The sequence below is a fragment of the Corvus kubaryi genome, unplaced genomic scaffold (assembly GCF_017639235.1).
Source record: "Corvus kubaryi isolate FWS band 111438036 unplaced genomic scaffold, C.kubaryi_AGA036_p1.0 37385, whole genome shotgun sequence".
NCBI lineage: Eukaryota > Metazoa > Chordata > Aves > Passeriformes > Corvidae > Corvus > Corvus kubaryi.
The window spans coordinates 2235424-2257336 of record NW_024581127.1 but is presented as its reverse complement, the minus strand read 5'-3'; the positions used below and the strand labels follow the sequence as shown (position 1 = coordinate 2257336).

The 21913-nt window shown below is 37.2% G+C and overlaps 1 protein-coding gene across 1 annotated transcript in view; it reads left to right on the top strand.

Annotated features, from left to right (window-relative positions):
* The window catches only part of ARFGEF1 (ADP ribosylation factor guanine nucleotide exchange factor 1), an 87173-nt gene that overhangs the window by 14331 nt on the left and 50929 nt on the right, over window positions 1–21913 (top strand). The window contains exons 2-4 of the mRNA XM_042036416.1: window positions 11747–11777; window positions 15691–15847; window positions 16894–17040. Coding sequence (XP_041892350.1) covers window positions 11747–11777; window positions 15691–15847; window positions 16894–17040 — 335 coding nt within the window. The remainder of the gene's footprint in view (window positions 1–11746; window positions 11778–15690; window positions 15848–16893; window positions 17041–21913) is intronic.

Here is a 21913-nt window from a genome sequence, read left to right as displayed (position 1 = left end):
TGAAATGATTGAAAATACTGCTGTTCTGGGAATGGCATCATGAACTGAAGATACACTAATTCTAGAATTAAACTTTGCATGTAGGTGTAAAAAGCTGTGTTGTATCTGAAGTAGGAAGAACAGAATGCTTGTGTAACACAAGGAGAGCTTGACTGTTGCAAAATACACTGTAGCTTGATTTTTCCAGGTTATGTTTGGTTAGGCCTTAAAATTTTGATTCATAAAGAACCCACATACATAAGTGAAAATAGCTTTTTTTTCCTTTGAGTTTTTGTGATAGTTTATGTCACTGCAACACTTCATGTATACGACTGTAATACTCTTATTAAAATATGACAGTATTGGTGCTGAGGAGAAATTGAGAAACTGGCTTTGTGACTTAAATTCATGTTATCTGCTACTTCTGTTACGTTGTTCATGCTGTCATGAGAGGAGGGTACGCTCCTGAAGCAGGATGCAGTTAAAGAGTAAGATGCCTAAGATTAGGGGCCTTGATATTTATCTGATCTCCTGTGTTCCGTAACTATTGTTCAGCTCTCTGCTGGCTTTGGAGAATGCTTGGGCAAATTCTGAAGCAGACGTCCTGGTCCATCTTCACAGCTTCTTCAGCTGATGATTGCAGTAACAACTTGCATTTACAAGATGTCAGGCTGAGGGCATGCATGAAAACATGGGGAGAAACAGCATATATATCAAACTGAATCGTAGCTGGAATGCAGCATTTTGTGTTTCTAAATGTAGGTTCTATTGAACGTTTGGGATACTTTTTCAGTTGTAAATGCAAACAATTAAAATGGTAATTACATTTTAAGAGTTAGTGAGATACTTAAGAGACTTGTTTCTGTTAAGCCTTCTGTTTGTTGCATTGCTTGACTGCAAGTGAGTGTGCAGAAATTTGTCTGTTACAGGGATGGATGGATATGGTGGAAGAATTCAGCAGTTGGCATTGCAGAGGGGTGAGAGAATTTCATACTATCAAGTCTTTGATTTGATTTTTTTAGAGTCAGACTCATGTTTGCTGTGAACTTAAAGGTCAGACTTAAAGATGATCTTCAGAGAAAAGCTCATTGTATCCCTTCAGATGAGATACAAATCACGGGATTTTGTTCTGGATATATTTCATTTCAGATAAGCTTTTTCAGGCAGGTGGAAACAAATTGATTAAAAATGCTTTCCCTATTTCAAATGTAATCTTGTGTCTGCAAAATTTATTTCCACTTTTGACATATATATGTATATATATATAATTTTTTTTCATTTATTACTATTATTTTTTGACAAAAACCCACATTTTCCAAGCAGAGGAATGTGTTTGAGTTTCTGATTTTAAGAATGAGGGAAGCTAAGCTGTTCAGTTAAAGGAGCAGAAAGAAGGGAAGCCAGACTTGATATGAAAAGTCACAACATGCATTACCACAAGATTGTTTTCTTCATAAGACATGATACTACATTTCATATCTAATGGCTTTCACCAGAAATGTTATACATAATCAGTTACGTTGCTTTAAGTTTGCAGAAGAACTGAGGCTGCTTTTGACTTTTCCAAATTTCAGAGGGCAACATATCAAGCTGCTGTGGCAAATCAAGAATTATTGATGATTCACATGCTTTAGAAATAGGCAAACATGCTTCACAATTTTAAACAGCAGAGCTCCTGGTCTCCTTGTGGCTTGGAGGAAGCATAAGCCCACCATGCCTTGAGAGTGTCTGCAGCACGGCTCTTGCATGCAGTGCAAGCTACAGTTCTGCTGACTGGAACAAATAATCAAGTAAAGTAATGAATGTTTGAGAAAATTGATAGGAGGACTGAATGTACTGAGTCTCTGCAGGATACACTGTTGAGAATTTCTGTCTCCTGATTTTTCACTCTGTTTTCTCTTTGATGAGTATGCTGACAAACTAATGTGTGCCATCAGTTGACTCAGGTAAACAAGAGTTGGGTTGAGTCCCCTGATCTTGCATGAACTATTCTAGAGAGAATGGTGGAGTTACATATTAATACAGACCATTAAATTCCATCATCCTTTGAGGCTTAACCTTGCCCTCCTCCCTTAAACTTGAAACTTAATTCGATTAGTAGATTCACAGCTCCTTTTAGAGGGCTTAAAAGTGTGCAGGAATTCACACAGAGTGCTTTGTAATGTTGGGTTGCAGTGACAGAGGTGATATAAATAAAGTCTTACTTCCGACAAGAATTCTGCTGATTATAATCACTATGTTAGGAAATTTATAATTGGTGGTCAGTTTCTTTTACCTTGTTACGTGCTACTTAGATGGCAGTTATGGTTCTTTGCAAGAATATTTGAAAAATCAGTTCCTGAGGCAGCGAAGCTGCTTTTTATGGTTTGTTTAGGTTTTGTTTTGTCTGTTCGTTTCCAAAGACTTGCAATGCTTTTCTTAGTCCACCATGTGCTATTTTCATGAGAGACATTGGTAAGAGACTTTTTGTATACTGCTCTGTATACTGTTGTACTTGGTGAAATGGCTTTTACTTTAAATGTAGTTATTTGGACATGAATAACTGTAGCGTACCCTTTGATCAAACTCTTGTAGGAGGTCTGTCTCATTTTGGTGTTTCTCTGCAGTATTTCGTCCTCTCATATTCTTTACTAAAGAAATAAATGACCTCCCTCTATGCACATTTTCATGTTTCCGTGTTGAATTTCATTTTCTGTTCTGTTATTCCAATCTGTTTAACTTAACAACCCATATTCCCCAGCAGCAGCAGTAATCCTGGGTAAAGCATTTGTTTTCTTCCCCATCCTACGCTTTACCACATGGAAAAACCAGGTGTAGGAGCTCATCAAATTGTGGCCCTTTTTTAAAAAAAAGTCTGTTAAAAACTAAGTAAAAAATGTCAACATTTATGTTCTTAATCCAGTTTTAAATTATTACTTTTTAACTAGTAAAGTCCTTCTGCAATTTTATAGCTGGTGTGCGAGACAGTTGTACTGGCTTAATACAGATAGATGATGTAGCCAGGAGGAAAGGGATGTTAAGTAGCAACTGATTTTTTGCTGCTCAACATATTGAACAGCATTGTAAATTCTTCTTGCTGAATAGTCTTTGTTCTGAGTCGTAGTTGACTCACTTGTGTGCATAGCACACATGTGCTACCTTCTTTCTTTAAGCAGCAAAAAATACAAAAAAGTGATAAAAATACCTGAGTGAAGTTAGTTTATGCTGTTTTCAAAATGTGCTACCGATTTGAATAGCTGTTGCTGTGTTGCTGGGGTTGTAGCGTATAGAATCAGAATTTACACAACTCACAAATGTTTTAATACATGACATGAGAAAGAAGAGTCAGAAAAACTATACACATTGTGAATATGAAGAAGAATATACAGCTGCAGACTTCCGTCCCCCACTTATGTGATAAAGAAACATTATTGTCCTGTCAAAACTTCATTACCCAAATAGCAGTAATGATGAGACATAGAGTGCAAACTTCGTAGGGGCTTGCAGTATATTTGTTACAGTTCGTTTTTTGGTGTACACTGCCATGGGCAATTGTGCTCCAGCTTTTCCTTCCCGAAACATGTGATGCACATGAGGTATGGCAACTCAGGGTCATGCAGGTCTACAGTGAGTTGAAATAGCTCTCTGACCCAATGAAAACTAAAATTGTCAGGCTATTTAAACACAATGCCTGGATAGCTGTTGTGTAAGGAGTTTGCAAATACACACAGACAGTGGAATAGGAGGAACCACTTTTTTTTGGTGGTCACCCTCAGATAGACTGGATTAAAGCACATTGGAAAACTGTCTTTCTAGGCAAGATCCTTTTTACAGTCTGGTTAGGTCACTGTCTATTTGGTAAGCAGCCAAACTGCTTTTATGTTAATGGACCTTTTCAGCGACATGTGCCACCAATTCTGAGCATGAAACTGATTCACAGAGGTTGTGAGAAGAGGTGCCAAAAGGCAGGCACAAGGTATTTGAAAGGTATGCCGTGCTTGATTAAACTAAATACACATGGCTATCCTCTTGTAATTGTTCAAAGATGTAAATAAAAAGTCTATTTCCGTTCTTTGATACTGATTTAAGAAAAGACACAAATTTGGGTGTGGCTCGAGTTCACTGTAGATTTAATAAAGGATGAGGACCCATATAGTAATGAGGGGAAGCAGAGGGATTTACTGCTGTAGGAAATGAGCTTTTCAGCCACATGTTAGAAAATAAATGCTACTAAGAATGACTGCAGTTCAGTTCTCCTTGGTAATGTGTGACCTGTAAGTGTGGCACCACTCCTCAAGTAGTGAAGCAACTTGACAGTAGTCTCAACTTGTTTTAGCAAATAGAAGGATTATTTCAGGAAATCTAGTTATAAAGCCCCACCGGATTGAATTATTCTGAATTAATTTTAAACAGAATGAGGCCACTAGAGTAGTTTCTGCTTTTGTACAGATTGGCCGGTGATTCTGTATTTTAAAATGTCATATCTAATAAACTGAAGGAGTTTGACTGAATCGAGACAGGTTGTACATTCAGGTTTCTAAATTTACACCAGAGTTGCATATTCCTGAATGGTGTATTGTGAGCAGGGCTAGGGAGAACCTGTAGTTCTGTATTAGTGTCTAAAAATGGCTAAAAAGAAGACTGAGAATAAAGGAGAAGATAGCTTGAAAGATTAAAAAACCAGTAAGGACCATAAGACATAATGACTTTTGAAGTGCAGGTATAAAAGTAGAGAAACACTTTGACAGGATTTGCTGCAAATCTGTAGCATATCAGAAAATATGGCATGGGAAGTAACAACAGATACTGTTCCTTTCCTGTATTAGCACTCTTCAGAGGAATTAGTGTCTTCTAAAGTTGAAGCACCTTACCAAAGTCTGTATTTGTGACTTTTGAGTTTTTACTTTGTGTGTATGTACATGTAAATATTTCTCTACATGATTGAAAGGTTACTACTCCATGTTTTTCCAAAATAATGAGATGACTTAGCATTTCACTTGATTAGAGGGTTTCAGGATTTTGTAGAGTACAAGAAGGATTTACACAGAATTTCATCAAGAGTTATTAGACTCAAAATATAACGGCTGTTTGTTTGGAATGCTGCTGCTTAAATAGTGTTGATTAATCTGCTTGCTTGGTTACTCCTTCGATACCTGCAAACATGAAGTTGGAACAGTATAATATGTTGGAATGGAAAGCAAGTGCAAGTGTTCAGATATACTCCTGAGGTTCTTTTATTTGTCTGTACAAGAATTATTTCTTATTATATAAATGCTAAATGAAAACCGCAGCAGTGATTTTCTTAAATCTGTACAGAACTTTGCTATTTCCTGTCCCTGTGCCATACCTGTGTGAGCTATGATTTTACAGACAGAGGAGACTAGGTATAATGAAAAGTTAATTAACCCCAGCAAGAACCAGCAGTTGTACAGATGTGTAAATACACTATAACCAAAGGCCTGTCTGGCTAAAGTCTGGACTCAGGAGAGGGAAGAACTTTTGAGAGAGAAGAAACACTTGTGATATTTTACAATGGGGACACAGGAAAAATTCACACTTTGATGCTATATTGTGCTTGCACTTGCATCTGCATATCTTCCAATCCCTTTCTTCTTCAGGTTAGCTTCCTGGATTGAAACAGAACAAAAACTGCACCCTAAAGGCCTAGTGCCACTGTCAGCCTCTTGGACTCCCACAAATAGGCTTTTTTTGTCCATCTTCTAGACACTGTGTTGAAGAGGGTTTGAGGGAAGGGAGGAGAGATTTCAGTGCATCATGGAAGGTACGATGGAAAAAGCTGTTTACAGGATTTAGAGGAAGACATAGTGGTGTCGTATGTATCTTGGGAATTCCATTTAAGATACAATTTCAGCTTTCGTAATGAGTGGTTTTTCTGCAGGCTACCCAAAATACTGGTCATTTCAGTACTATCTTCCTATCGTGAATTTGCATACACTGTTACCAGTTTTAGGCAGGTCAACCTGATTTGATAATCTAGGGGAATAGATTCATACAGTGTTATATTAAACTGTTTAATTATTCTGTGCTGATTTGAGATCCCAGTGAGGCTTTTTATAAAGCCTTCATTTTTTGTCTGTTTGGTATTGCATACACTGATACCCATTGACATTGCAGATAAAATGTATTAAAAGTTACTGAAGTTAATTACACTTCTAACTTAATAGTTAATTTAACTGCTACGGTTAAAAAAGAAATAGGAGAGAAAAATACCGTAATCTGAGTTTGACAGTTCTTCATACCTCCTCAGCACAAGGAAACATACTGAAACTGGAGTAGTTCATAGTTCAGATGCAGTGAGACCAAGGTTCTGTGGGAGCAAGAAGAGTGGTTCAGCTGGAAGCATCAAGAAAATCTCTCTGTTTTTTGGACACTTGTCTCTTGGCAAACCTTAAGCTTTGTGGAAGATCTGTAAGTGGTTTAGATGTTAGGGACAATGTCTGGGTAAAAGCAAGTCCTAAATTTGCAGCATGTATTTTTACATAAACTTACTGGTTTTTCATAGATGTATTGACTTAGCAGAAATTGCCCACAGAGAGCTTCTCTGGACCATAATTTTTTTAGTGCAGTGGAGCTTGAGGTGAAAACTGCTGTGTGTTTCTCCGGTTCCATTATTTGGACTCCTTAGACATAGTTATTTTAGTTTTTTTCTGAAGTCTGTTAGTGGCTTGTGGGTGTCAGTACTTCCTTACTTTAGCTGAATAGACAAGACTTTTTGCCACTGCTTGAAGCTAACAGGTATCAAGAAAATAAGTAAGTTTCAGATATTTTCTAAGAAATATATTCTAATAACCCAGTTAGGGGAAAAATGTACTCAGCATGATCTGTTTGGAATTTCATCTCATTGAGGGAGAAATTGTTTTTTTTGTTCCTGTTCCAAATTTATGTGGCTTTACTACTGTAAGTTCAAACTTGGTACTTTTTAAAAATTAAACTGTTACCATATGTGTAATAATCGTGCTACACAGTTGGGAGTGTAGTTACTTAAAGTTATCTTCAAATAAATATGGAATTTCTAGTTTTATATTACAGAGTTTTTGTATACCTTGACATGGAGAAGGACATTGTCAGTATTGTTAAAGAGGGACAATTCGGGGTCTTTTAATCATTTAGTTGCCACAATATTTTGTATGATACTGGAGACAGTCACTAGAATACTTGGATGGAAGAATGCAAGCAAAGTAAATTCAAGCAAGGCTTTAATGTTTTAATTGGATTTCACCTTTTTTTAAATATAGATGGCACTTTAAATTCATTTTCACTCCGTGTTCCTTGGATCTTATCCACCTGCTTTGACTTGAAAGAATTGAATGCAAATTGCTTCCTTCTCATGGTAGTCTTCTATGGTGTAAGTCATGTGAACTCCAAATATTGACTCATTTCCTTGAAGTATTGCAGCCTGTGCTGCTTTGGATGGTTCTACATTCTGATTAGCCAGGATGGTTACAGTTGTTTAAAATGCCACTGCTTACTGCCTTGAATTCATTATATATTTAATAAACGTTTATTTTAATGCTTACAGTGAATATTAGCCTTTAGATGTGCAGATCCTTGTGGAATTGAGAATTATGTATGTGCTTTTCTGGCAGGTAACATCAGTTGTTTAGAATACAGTATAATGGGAATGCAATATGTACTTGTTCTTGAATACAATTCTGATGCAAGAATGAAAAAACAGAATGAGAGATATATTAAATACTTTTAGGTGTGTGGGGTTTACCTAGCATAATATTTTGTAATGAACTTGTAAAGTATTTTTCCACTTTATGGTAAATAGTTTGCATTTTTCCCAATAGCAAGTTCCATAAGAATTCTTTCTCCAGTAATCTAATGTACAGTTTGATGTTGATATCATAGAACTTAGCTCTCTGTAGTGTTCCTAAAGGTAACAGTTTAATTATTCCTTACCTGATGAGAATGTAATCCTTGATTTCTGCCAAAGTATAACTCTAGAATATTTATACTTCACTTAGTATGACAGCATATTTAGGTAATCGGAAGGAAATAATACCTAAAGATACCCACTTGAAATTTAGGTTATTAGAGATGCCCTTCAATGCAGTTAAGGTTTAAATCATACTTTGAATTGGATACAGAAGGGTAAACAATGAATTAGTCTTAAGTTGGAGTTTTGTTCAGTGTTATAATCCAGTATTGCCCACAACACCTGCCTGACCTACTTGGCCATTTTGATGTTGCTGTTTGGTGGTACTCACTGTCATTACAGAGAGATTTGTTGATTTTATACTTGTAAATGAGATTAGCTGGTTATAAGGTGTAAAAGGAAGAAGGAGAAAACCGGAAACTAGCTTGGTTTTTAATAAAAACTGTGAGCAGTCTGAAGTTCAAATGACATGTTAAAGGAGTGAATTAAAGCTGGAGAGGTGAGAATGAAATTATGAATGCCTGTTGTGATGGTTTATCTCTGGCCAGCAACTAAGCCCTACACAGCCTCTCACTGGCTTGTATCAAAGAGAGAAGTGAAACGGTAAAAGTGCAAAAACTTTGGGTTGAGATAAAGACAGGTTAATTAAAAAAAAAGAAAAAAGAAAAGAGGGAGAAATGACAATGAAAATCAAACCCAAGAAACATGTGTGATGCAAAAAAAAAAGCAGGAGCTCACCAGCAGGTGACCAATTACCAGCCAGTCAGCAACAGGCAAGCTGCACACACACCTCGTGCCCTAGTTTTTTATTTCTGAGTGTGACACCCTGTGGAATGGAATATCTCTGTGGTCTGTAGGGGTTGGCTGTTGTGGGTCTGTCCTCTCCCAAGTCCTTGGGTATCCCCAACCTGCTCGCTGGTGGGGTGGAGTGAGAAACTGAAAAAGGCATTGACTCTCTGTAAGCGCTGCTCAGCAATAACTAAAACATTCCTGAATTATCAACAGTGTTTCCAGCACAAATCCAAAACACAGCACCATATACAACCTACTGTGAAGAAAATTAGCTCTAACCCAGCCAAAACCAACAACAAAGGTCTTAGACATTTTCAGAGATTTCTTTGAAATTACAATGGCCTGTAGAAGTGTAGATGAAATGGAAAATGATGTTGAAACTCATGTATGTGATTCATTTTACCTGCTTGGTGAAAAAGTTGATGCATACCATTGGAAAACTGGAAAATAATTTATCTCTGTGATCAGCTCTAGCTTCTGTGGGCAAAAGCTTCATGTATTTCCATTAATTCTGTGATAGAGATGTGTAAAGAGATCTTCTGGAGCTGTGTGTCAATGGGAGATTCAGAGGGGTTTTATTTTGTCATTTCTGCTGCACTTTTAAATAATTGCAGTTAGTTCCATTTTAGCACACGTGATTGTTTCTCTGCCGTAGAATAATCGGAGCTATTTTTTGTAGTAATCTGTGTTTACATCACAGATAATACACAGGAAGCTGTTGTCCTTCCCTACAGTTTTCATCCCTTGTTTCAGCATCTTACATCGTCTTTATTTCTTCCCTTCCAGAATGAATGGTGATTCTGAGATAATAAGCTTTTCCAGCTCTTAGATCCTCTCTGCTGCAGTTTCAGTTGTGTGTTTGGAGAGAGGGAGAGCAAAATAAGGAATGTTTTCAAGCGTGGCTTAATCATTCTTTTCTAGCTAATTTTTAGTTCTGCAGGGATTACTTTTTCCCATTTAAAAGAATGCATTGGTCGGTGTTCTGGTTCATTGTCTTTTAACAGATTATTTATCTAGCATGAGAATTGTTAGTTACCTTTATTATGATCTGGTTTTCTGCTGATAATGCTTCTTGAATTTTTGTATGCTTCCTACTGGATATGGTTGATACATGACCGTGAAATTGTACTGTGATTAACTTGTGTTCTGGCTTGGAGAGCAGAGGGAGCAATCAGACAGTGAAAGAAATTAGGTTTCCTCTGTTCTCAAGGGTAAAAGTAAGGTTCAAGTCTGCTGGTTTACCTCATTCATACTAATAGTATCATATCATCCTTCTCTGCAATTACAAATATTTTAGTCTTGTAAAAATAATTTACATCAGCCACTCTAAGAACCTTTCTTTTTATTTAACAAAGGTTATAAAATTAGTAGTTTCACATTAATAGACTGAGGCAATGCTGCTTGAAATGGTAGTAACATTTCATTAGATTGAGACTTCTGTAAGTTTTTTACTTCTGGTCAGTTTTGTTGGAAACTTTTAACTCAGAAGCAGTTCAGTTTTATCTTTTGGTTGATAATGTTGTCTGATGGACAGACTTCAGAGTATCTCAGGGAGCAGAGTTCCTGAGTGTGAATGCTAAAGTGAGAGGTAAAATAATGGAAGGTATGAAGATGCTGGAAGGGAGGAAGAGAGTTTCTTCTCCTTTCTGTTGGTCAGGAGTTTGTCTTCAAGCAAGTAAAAGGATTGAATGTCATAATCTGGGAGGAAGGTACACTTTACTGAAACATTGCTGACTATGAGTTTTATTGTTACTTACTGAGGAATGCATAGTGTCTGGAATATGGAATTATTTTCGTGTTTTGTCTAGTCCTGGGTAGCAGCTCAGATTTGATCAGCTTCTGGAGTAGCTGTTCCTGGGATGAACTGCTGAACCTAACCTCTGGGGCTTACTGGGGGTAAATATGAACATCAGTCTTACCAGAAATAAGATGTAGATTTTAAGTTGATGTGCATTCCATATGTTTAGTTTTCTTGATGTTGGGAAAGTCAGTTAGTAAATGTATTTGCTGCTAGTGATCTGTGATAAAATACCAAGCATGAGAAGCTGTGTTAGGTAAGTGAATCAGTATGACCATGTGAAATGATAAATGAAGGGTAGGATGCAGACAAAGTGTGTTTTTCCTACATGGGAGCTTAGTTAGAAATATTAAGTTGGTGTGGTTTTTGTCAGAATCAGTCCATGCCACTAGTTTAAGGCTTATATACAAAAACCAAAGTAAAGTGTTTGGTTTAGTTGATTATGGTTTTGCATGTTTGAACAGGACTTGATACTGGAATAGATCTCCTGAGAGGATTTCTTAAAAACACACACACACAAATATATATTCATTCATGATCCTGTACAGTTTATTTCAAGTATGTATTGCTTCAGCACTGGAAAACCTAGGCTTTATGAAATTCCCCATGATTTAAGCATGCAAAATGACTAGAGAATAGACAAGACTAGTCTTGAATCAAAGATGCTTCCTAAAATAAGTTCCAGTAATTTAAAATTATTTTGAAAATGTATTGTTAAAAATTTGCTTGAAATAGTATGAAACAGAGGTGCTACAGACTTTTTTCCTCTCCCTTAGTCATTACTGTGGTATCTAACACTGTTTAAAACCAAGGGTGATAATTGGTCATTAAGATTTCATATAAGAACTAGCAGTGATAGATTGGTTGGTTGTGTTTGTGTATAATTTGTGTTTATCAATAGTATATACCTTATATACTTCATGGGTAAATTGATAGTTCTAATAATGCTTGTGTTTTCCGTATTATTAACATATACGTCAGCTGTGAAAGAGCTGGCCAGTGTCTTCACTGAAGCATTCCAGGGATGTGATGTTTAGCTGGCATGACTGGATGCAAATCTCAGCATCCAGTTTTGAATACAGATTTGCAAAGTACTTATGATACAGTTTGCAATCAATGCAGGTGGAAAGTAGAGGTACTTAGGAAACTGTAAGCATGTATTTTCTGTTTTATAATAATCCTGGTTTCAAATGTTTGCCTAAATAGTTTTGTTTTCCAGTAGTTTTCTGTTATTTAATTTTATATATGTGCTTATGATACCATTTCTATAACTATGCCTTTGTTTCATTTTACAGAGGAAATAAAGGCTGAAACAGAAAAGCAAAGGTATGTGATAGTTCATTGTATTAAGTGATAGTGCTTTTAACATCTTAAAATGTGTACCATACTTATTCTGCACGGGGAGTATGGGCTTACTTGGAAAAGCATTTTCAACATATTTTGGGTAGTTGGTGGTATCTGGAAATGTACAGGTAGTGTTCCTTTATGTGGCTGGCTGTTCTGGTGCAAGGCATGGGGCTTGGGAGAAGCAGCAGAAGGTAGCTTAGAGGGAGCAGGGTGGTACTGTCTGGCCAGGCCGCATAGGAAATGGGGATCAAAGTTGGAAAATATCTTTGTCGATGGCACAGAAATTTCTTTCAGTGTATCGGTGGAAGAGCCTTGAAGTAGATTCAGAGAAGGGGGAAGATTGCAGATAAGACTTGAAGTGAGTGATCAGTGGGAGGAAACTGGGGTGAGGAAGTGGGAATGAGCAGAGAAAAGTAATGTAACTGGAAAAGATAGTGTCTGGAAAGGACCTTGCTAGGGAATAGGTGTAGATTTGTGAAGCAGTTCCTCTGCATGTGAAGGTAAAACCAAAAATGGACATTCAGCAGTCCTTTGCTGCCAACAAACTTTTAAGTATTGCTAAGCTGTGGAATCTCATACTGGTATTTCATTACATGGTCCACAGGATCGTCTTCTTCATGCAGTGTACATTGCTAACTCTGAGTCAGGGCCGTGTGGTGAGGACTGCTCATACCACTTGTTGAAAGAATTGGATCAGTGGGTGAAACTGAGGATGAAAGTGTTCTTAAGCAGATGGGTACTGCTTGGGGATCTCTGTTCTGCCCTGTAACTGGATTTTGGGTTTCGGCAAATCATTTAAACCACAGCTGTCAGAGTTGGATGTTAATGATTTCTCCTTCATCTCCTGCATATTTGAGCAGAAATCTACAATTTTGGTTTGGAAAATAGAATCACTTCTAGCTGGAATAAAGTCAGTGGGAACTTTGTTTCAGAAGATGTAAAGGAAAACTTAATATCAAATATGCTGAAAAATTTAGTCTTCCATCTTACCGAATTGGGCGCATAAAACTTAGTGGGTGCATCTGATTGAGACTGTGATTTGCTTTCCACCAGCAAAATAAAGTCAAGACAATGAGCTCATAGTAAGATTGTAAAAATAAATTGAATATTGATGTAGTACTTAGAAAATGTTGCATCCAGCACTACAAGATTGTCTCAGAAAATAATAATGTGAATTTATAATAGGTTTTTCTTAGAGTGGTATAAATAAAGCAGAAGTCCACATTGTGAAGCATGATAAGAAAAAATGCTTTACATTAAATATTCAGTGAGAGATATTTGTTCTGGGCACTGAATATGGAAAAGTAATATCTGGTCCTGTAGTTAAATACCATGCTAAAACTAATGAGACCACAGAATTAAAATCATTTCTACAAATATGGTTGAGCCATTTCTGGACTTCAGGTGCATAATTTCTGCCCTATTAATGTCTGAAGTTGTGATTTTTTGGAGGGAAGAATGTGTATGTCTTATCTTCCTATATGCATTTTTTAAATAGATTTTGATTTCTTCAGTGCTGTCTTTATTTTGACAATAGCATTTTGCTGCTGTGAAGGCTTTGCTGGACTTGGAAACCCTTAATGGACTTCTCTATTCTTACTGTAGAGTCAAATTTTTTAGGTGCAGTAGAATGTACTGTTTTTCTAGGCCCTAGAATAGAGAAACTTCTTAGTCTATTAAATTATTTTCAGGTTCTTACTTCTGTAATTGAGATTCAAATACCCTAATAAGGGATTTCTAATGATGAGTCTTTAAATTTTTCCAGTCCCTGTTCAAGGTAACTGATCTCAGTTAACCTGGAATGCACTGAAGAACAGGATCCACATTTCCACTTTCCAGAAATTTTGCATGGACAACAGCTCCTTTTGTTCTGCTATTTGTTTTTTAAACAGAACTGGTATTTGATAGTGGGGTGGAGGGGAAGGGAATTAGAAAAGTACGAGCTGATTTATGTAACCATTACACAGCAAATGCTGCCAAAATAATTTTCCAAATCCATTGTTTGATACATACCTTAACCTTTCTCTATGGCTAATGCATAAATATCAGCATATTTCATAATTCCCATGCTTTGTAGATGCCTTGGTGGAAGAAGGTTTTGGGGATAATTTCTGGGTTTCAAAGCAATTCACTGACATTAAGAAGAAAAGTCCTTTTGAGTTTCTCTTCTCTCCTCCCTGCTATCCCCTTCCCTTACATCATCAGCAGTGTGATGAGCTTACTGAGTTGCTTGTCCAGAGACGAATGTGCATCATCTTCCATATTTAATATCTTGCCCATTTTAAAATAGCTTTCAATTAAGAGAATTAAGAGGCACTCCAGGCTTATGCAGTAGCTTGCTGTGGTATGGGTTCTTCATTTTTGGAATCTCATCATGGCCTGCTCCTTGTTTTGAACAATTCTAGGTTTATTTCCAGAGTGCTCTTTTTAACTTAATTTTAATGGTTTCAATGGACATAATCACTAGATGAGGAACAGTCTTGTCATAAGACATAAGAAACAGATAACTGTCCTTTCATTCCTCAGAGTAAAGCTTTTATAGGAATATCAGAGACGTTTAAGAACACAGAAGAGTCATGTACTTCCTCTGCAACTTACCTGATTAGGGTGTTGTTCAAAAGAGCTCTGCTTCCAGCAAAACAGTACAGGGCAGTAAATAAAGTTGTGCATCCAACAGAAAAACAAACCTCTGCTTTTTTTCAGGAAAAAACGTGAAGGGATAAATTCTTAAACCTTCAAAAGAGATTTAGTCAGTAAAAAGGAGCGTCTTAATACTAACTATTTACTCTTAAGACTTAGAATTTGGATGCCCTTTTTAAGCAGCCTAAACAAGATCTGTTTGAATGTGGTGACAGATACCATCTCCAGCACAATCCAGCCTGCTTCTTGAAAAGCTGAAACCAATTTATATTGATTAGTTTAAGGCCCACTCCATAATGCATGGGACTGCAATCATGATTTGGATTTATAATAAACTCTTAGCAGTTCATCTTCTACTTCAGGAACATGAAATTGAATGCATTCCTTGAAGCATCTGATTTAATTTGGAACATACATAGGAGCTGTATTTGAATGAAGTTGTTCTATAAAGATCTATTTGAACTACTGCAAGAATTCTGTAAGCCTTCACTGCAGACTATGACGTTTTTCACTTTTTTTAATACTGCTTATCAAGTCTGTGTAAGATAGCGTAGTTTACCTTTTATCTAAAGATACCTATGTGTGCACAAAAAAGGTTAGGAATGCTTTATGTAAAGGTGATGAGTTATTCTGTGAAATGAAAAATCAGAACATCTGGCTTTGAGCCAAAGTCAAACTGCATTGATGCACTGAAATTAGTGAAAAATGACCCATTCTTAATTATCCTTTTGTGGTAAGTATTACTGAGCACAACCTTTGTAAAAGTGCTGAAATCAATAAAACTTGAACAGCTCATAATTTTCTTGCTTTTGTACAGTTAGTAATTTCAGATAATTTACCCAAGTGCGATACATTGGTAACCACTGAACTCTTAAATTAAGTGGTGTTACCTGAAGCCGAGATTAAGATAAAGGTTCAGCTTGTTTTGCTTTGTTTTGTTTTGTTAGTGTATTGCTTTTGCAAGTCTAGTAAGGGGAGTCCTTTGGTATTTGACAGGAAACAGGTCTATGCCTCCAAACCAGCACGTACCACTGAATATCCCTATAGAGTGCAGATGGGTCAATTTGCCTGCTCCACAAAGGAGCCATGAAGTATAAAAGGTGTTAACAATACTTTATGTATTACTGTTGTTAGAAGTTAGTCTTTCCTAACATTAATTTTCTTGATATTTTATTTCATTCATAAACATTATGGTGGTGAGAACTATTAATGTGATCACTTTACAGTATTCTAATACAGTCACTCTGTTTAGTCCCCCTCATGGAGAAGCAAAGTCTGGTTCAAGCACTCTTCCACCTGTGAAATCAAAGACAAGCTTCATTGAAGCGGACAAATACTTCCTACCATTTGAATTGGCATGCCAGTCCAAGTGCCCCAGGATTGTCAGTACATCTCTAGATTGTTTACAGGTCTGTATGAAGATGAGCTTTAACTATCAACTGTGAAATCCTGTTGCTTTGGAGGGGGAGTACAGTTATATGTGATAATTAACATAATGGGTTTTTATTATTTTACTTGACTGCACACACAGCCAAATAGAATGTATTTCTCACAAAAGATGAATATATGCCTTATTTTTGTAGTTTATGTATGTGTTTCTTTGTGTATATATGGTTTACCACAGTTACCTGTTAGGATATTATGTACAGCTACCTATTTCCGTGTGTTTAAATATGTGTTGAGCTAGCAAAGCAGGTATAGCATTAGCAAATTCATTTTATGCTATTTATAACTGCAATAAATTATTTTCAGTTTGACTCTAGTCTCTCAAAACTCTGTGGCTCCTGTAATGTTTTCAGAAGAAATTCTGCAGCGTTGTATTTAGCCATTCATTCCACTAGAGTAAACCAACAGTGAACTCCGTTTACAGTCACAGGCACATGCGTGCCTGGCCTGCTCTCATACCATGATGCTGCTCTGTGAAGCATGGGGATTTACAAATACTCTTGTGCCTAAAGTGTTCAGAAGAGGATTCTACTAATTTTGTAATAAATTCCATTTCTAAGTATTGAAGACCTAGGGAAAGCAAAGGATACTAGAACACTTAAAAACAACAGAAGAAACACTTAAAAATAGAACACTAGCTACTAGCTCAAATAGAAAGTATTTGCAGCTGGTTTATCTGGTATGAAAAACATTTGTGTGTTGACTACATATGAAGACTTGTGTGATGTGAGTTAGTTTTTAGAATCCTGATTGTTTTAAAATATTGTTAACTGATAAGCAAAACCTTTAATGTTAAACTTGCTGACAAACTTACAGCAGTTGCTGAGTGAAAATTTAATAAATCTGAAGGATATGTAAAAAAATCCTTGATGTTTTATGATACATGGGGTAAAATGTGCTGTTTTAATTATTCTGTGCAAGTTAGAAATATCAAGTGAATTTATTTATTCTAACAAAAAGCTGGCTTTTTTTAAGCTCTTATTTACATGGGTTTTTCTCTTCTCTCCAGAAACTTATAGCATATGGGCACTTGACAGGCAATGCTCCAGACAGTACAGCTCCAGGAAAAAAATTAATTGATAGAATTATCGAGACAATATGTGGCTGTTTTCAAGGCCCTCAAACAGACGAAGGGGTTCAGCTACAAATAATAAAGGTAACATGTTTAATACTTCCTATATTTATAGTTGTGGCAGCAGGAAGATATTAATGATCTCAGAGTTCAAAAGCAGAAGCGCTTAATTTGTAAATGTCGTGGTAGTGTTAAAATATTTTCTTGATCCTATTTCTTGGAGGTGGAAACTCCCTATCCTGTGCCCTTCCCCTAATTTCGCCCACTGCATTTTGGGCAAACTCATGGTTATGGCCTCAAGTCTTGTACATAGACTACTGGCTGAAATTCATTCACAGTAGACCTTTGGAGCCTCTAATTGTGAGGAATTACTGTCAAACAATCCTGCACTCCCAGTGGGGGAAATGTTAATTAAGCAGCAGATTTTAAAATCCGTTTTGGAATTGGTTGATAAAATGCAATTAGACCTGGCAGTTGGACATTACCATGGTAGCTTTGTGCTGCTGTGTCATACACTTGCTTGAAGGAGGTCCAGGGTTTCTTTCCACAGGCTATATAACTGTTGCATGTGGAGTTTGTACAAATGTTTCTGGGGAACCTGTTTCCTGATTGCAGCCATTAATTATGGGTATTTGTTTCAGGAAATTGCTATGCCAAGTACCAGAATTTAGCTGCCTAGTGGAAATGTGGTACCCTGCTCCTGTAACAGCAGTCTTTGAATGGCTGCAATGGTGAGCGGCAGTGAAGAAGGCAATTGAAGTTAATTAAGAGAAATGGAGTGTTTGTTACCTCATAATCTTGTGCATACGTATCCTGAGGCATTGGGTTTTCTTGCAGACTGTATTTACTTGTTTTAGTGCAAAGAACATAGTTTGTTCTTCTCTTCCTTTTCATAGCTCAAACCTTCCCTGTTCCTTTTTTGCACTCCACTTCTCCAGCAAATGGTTGTTACAAATGTTGGTTCATGCTGCCGTTTTCTAGATTTGTTGTTTTGTTTTGCCCAAGCGTTTAAGATGTTTTTCATCCTGCAAACCAAAGTTTTCATTGATTTAAACTTTCAGTGGCTGAAACTATTATAACTCTCTCTCTCACTGTAATACCATCTCTCTGAATGCTTTCTTATTCCAGTCCTCCCCGCCTGAAGGGGCTTTAAGAGATAATACTCCTTCTGTCCAGTAGAACAGTTGAGAAAGTAAATTATTCAACAATTGTAAAATGCTTGTAAAATTTAGTGCCTTAATTTTTTCACTGTTTAAATTTAGCTGATTTCCATGTTAGAGCAACTGGGAAAGTGGAGAGTACTGTTTTGACTTTGACTCCATCTTTGTCCAATACACTGAACACTATAAAAAGCTTGAAAATTTTAAGTAACCTTGGCAAAGACCAGAAGTTTTGGCTTTTGAAGAACAATGAAACTGCTAAGTCAGTCATATTCTCTTAGGCTTCATAACCCTTCAGTTCTGAGATGAATGTGGACCCTGCTTCTCCAGTATGTTTTGAAGGATGGATCATATATCTTCTTAGACTCTTCTGTGGTTCTGGTGATTAGTATGGTGTCTGAAGAATTTTAATTCCATCAGGGAGATAGAAGGTAGCGGACCTGGATCTCCTGCTTTTTTGTGCTGGTGTTCCCAGGCTGTTACCCACAACATAAGTGGCACTCCCACATGGCAGCTGCTTCACCAAGACCACAGTGAAAGATAAGAACTTTGGTCACTTGGACACCTTCCTCTCTGGAGGATTGTCTTGGTTCTGCATGCAGAATGGGTGGCCCTTGCATAGCGTGCAGCCCTCACTCTGGGATCTGGGAGCCATCATGGGGTAAGAGTTAACATGCAGTGCTGTTTCCTAGTTAACTGGGTGGCTTTCCAGGGGTGGAGTCATCTTAAGCCAGTTCCCAGCTACCAGAGCCACTTAGGCATTCTGAAAATCCCTTTCTCCTGACTGCCAGGGAAATAATCTTGGTGACACTGAGGAGTATAATTTGTCTTTTTTTCGTTATCTAAGCTCTAGAGTCATGTTCTGCAGTAGTTTTGATGGAGGCCAGTTAAATTTTTCTGCTCCTATTTTCGCTTGCATGTTCTCTGTAATGCCCTTGTTCTTCATCTGCAGACTCCGTGATGAACCAGACTGGGACATTGGCCTTTCCTTCCTTTGCCTTGCAGTTTAGTTTGATTTAGTGTAATTCTGATGTGAAGCCATGCAACTTTCTTGTGTAGCTGTTGTAGTGGGGATTGTTGTGGCAGAAACAATGCAAGTAATTAGACTGCTGATGCAATTGAAAGTGGTTTATTCAAATTGTTTGAAATAACATCGCTTGATTGAATCTTTCTGCCTCCAGGCTTGCTTTCCTACAGCTGCTGTGGCATTTGTGGTGTGAGTGCAGACTTGCACTGACGGTTGCAGAGGTCTTGAAGTTCTGTTTACATGTTTTCTGGCCTTTTGGTGCCTGAAGAACTAAAATTATGACAAAACTTGTATTTTTTTTTTAAATCTGTAAAGAAGGAACAGGGATGAGGATGCAGGATGGGACATGATACCAGCTGTTGACACTCACGTGTTTTCTTTCCTTAGTTTGTCGTATGGAAAGTATTGGCTACTATCTAGGTACTTTTACAGCTTAACTTCCTAATGTTTGGCAGAGAAAGATTATTACGTGTGCTCAATAGCTGTAGTCTGAAAAGCTGAATGTTAATTAGTGACTTTTTTTTAGTGTCACTTAAATTCAAAAAGTATTTATCTATGAAGGTTATTTGATGTATTTGTTGTTTTGTGGTTTAAGTTCAGTTTCCTGTGTTTTTTCAAAAGTCAGTCCATACTAACACATTATTTTGTGATAAGGAAATGTTTGGACTTCAAGTTAAGTTAAAACAAAAATTATTGTTGAAAATAACCCTGTAGACCCTCTCAAAGGAAACAGAATTATGTGGTTCCAGTAGCTAATTAACACTAGAGAGAGGAGCTAGGGCTACTCTGTTTTATGTGCTGTTCCAAGTACTCGAGAGTTTCCAGGCAACTGAATTATGAAATTAAGACAAAGTAAGCCTGTGCTGATCAGATGACAGCTGTACTGTGTCATAAATCTTCCAAAGATAAGATGGTCAGAGTTGGCTGAGAGGAAGACAAAACTGACCCTGAGCTGAAAATTGTTGTCCTGGTCGTAGTCACATTATTTTGCTGCAACCATGCTGATATTATAGAATATTCAGTGTGAGAGGAATCAAAAGTTTAGAGTTAAGTTGGATGCTGGATGTTTTTAGTAGAGGATTATTGTTAATTTAGTTTACTTTTAAAATTACATTCGTTTTGCCTCACAAGGCATGATACTTCCAGAACTGTTCTAATACATTTGTTTTAAATAATGGAAAATTCACTTGGCAAACATGCTTCAGGCTAAAAGAAAAAGTATTGTGGGTGTCACACAAAGATAAGATAATCTGTAACTCAGGAAGTTATCCTGGAGATTCTTCTCCTTTCCCAAAGCCATCCAGTGGTTGTTCATAAAAATGAATGAGCTTTATTTATAGTAAGTAGGTGGCAGCACAGAACGGTAGGGTCTTTCTCAAACACAGAACAATAGGTATAAAGGACTGGAGGGAAAGCATAAGGAAACAAACTCACAGTCAGGATGGTAGCCAGTAGTTTTAGGGCAAGGAAGGCTTGTTGGCTGTTGGTATTTTTGCCCTTACCCCATCCCTTGTCCTAGCAAGTATTTAATACTCTGCATCTACTGAAATCACTTTTAAAACAAAACAAAATCCCAAAACTAAACACCAGAGAACCACCAGTGGGTGCTTTTGTTCTCAAGCTTTTGTACTGATGAGTTGCTGTTAAAATAGCACAGGTGGCTTCATGCCCTGGACCTGTTGCAAAGTAAGCAGTAAGAGTGTGTGGTTGGGAGGAAGGCAGAGCTTTTGTTACTCCACCTCTCAAGGACAAGTGTTGTGTAGCAGTTTCAGATTTTGTGTAACCCTGCTTCACTGGGGGCTGAGGTGATTGTCCTCTATTCAGCTGTCACCCCTCTCTTCTTCCTTGTGTTGGACATAGTAGCTGTTTGGTCACAGAGTAAGGCTGGGGAGCAACATGAAGAAAAGTACTAAAATGAGAAAGGGTTTATTTTTCTAATGTATGAATTCACAAAGCTTTCAGAGGAGCAGTACTGCCACTCCTGATCATAAGCTGTGGTTTCTCAGGGTTAGTTGTCGTGCCATTGCGATAATTATATACTCTTTTATGATAGAGAATCAGGTGATGTTGTTTAGGGTATATCATCAAATCGAGCCCTAAATAGAAGCTGTCAGGAGGGAAGGATGTTCAGAAAGCAATTGTAAAATGCTTTCTGTCTTGTGTTCATTCTTGTATTTCTACTGGATTGTCATAGTAGTGGAAGAGAAATGGCACTGAGATTTGAAGTTAGAATGACTAATAGCCTGAGGATGGCTCTAAACTGTAGGGAAGAGGGAAGATATTAGCAAGAGATCAAAGCTAAAAATGCTTATCAGTTTGCAAATGTGTATGGTAGTCATTAAGATTAGTATCTAGTGCCTGGGAAGGAAAGAAACCCAAAGTGACTGTCAAGAGCTCTGTAAACTCTTCTATAGTTTGATATCTGCAGGGAGATGCCCTGTAGAAAGCCTGATTCCTCAGTCTGCACGGGAAATGTTATTCAGTGAATTTGGATTAATATATTAAGGAGATCTGTCTCTGTGTGTATTTGAAGTGTTTCTTTGCCTCCACACTAATAATTAGGTGGTGTGAAGAGAACCAGGCTCTAGTATTCATAACAAGCATACTGAAAAAAACTTAGGAAATTAAAGCTGTTAAGCCAATTAAAACAAAAGAGCATATAGTCTACCTGTAGTCTTGTCACCTTTCTCTACTAGCTGGCTCTCCTTTCTATTATTAAAAGTTGGGGAAAAAAGGTTGTAAGACTTCACTGAACTGAGGTGGAAGTTAA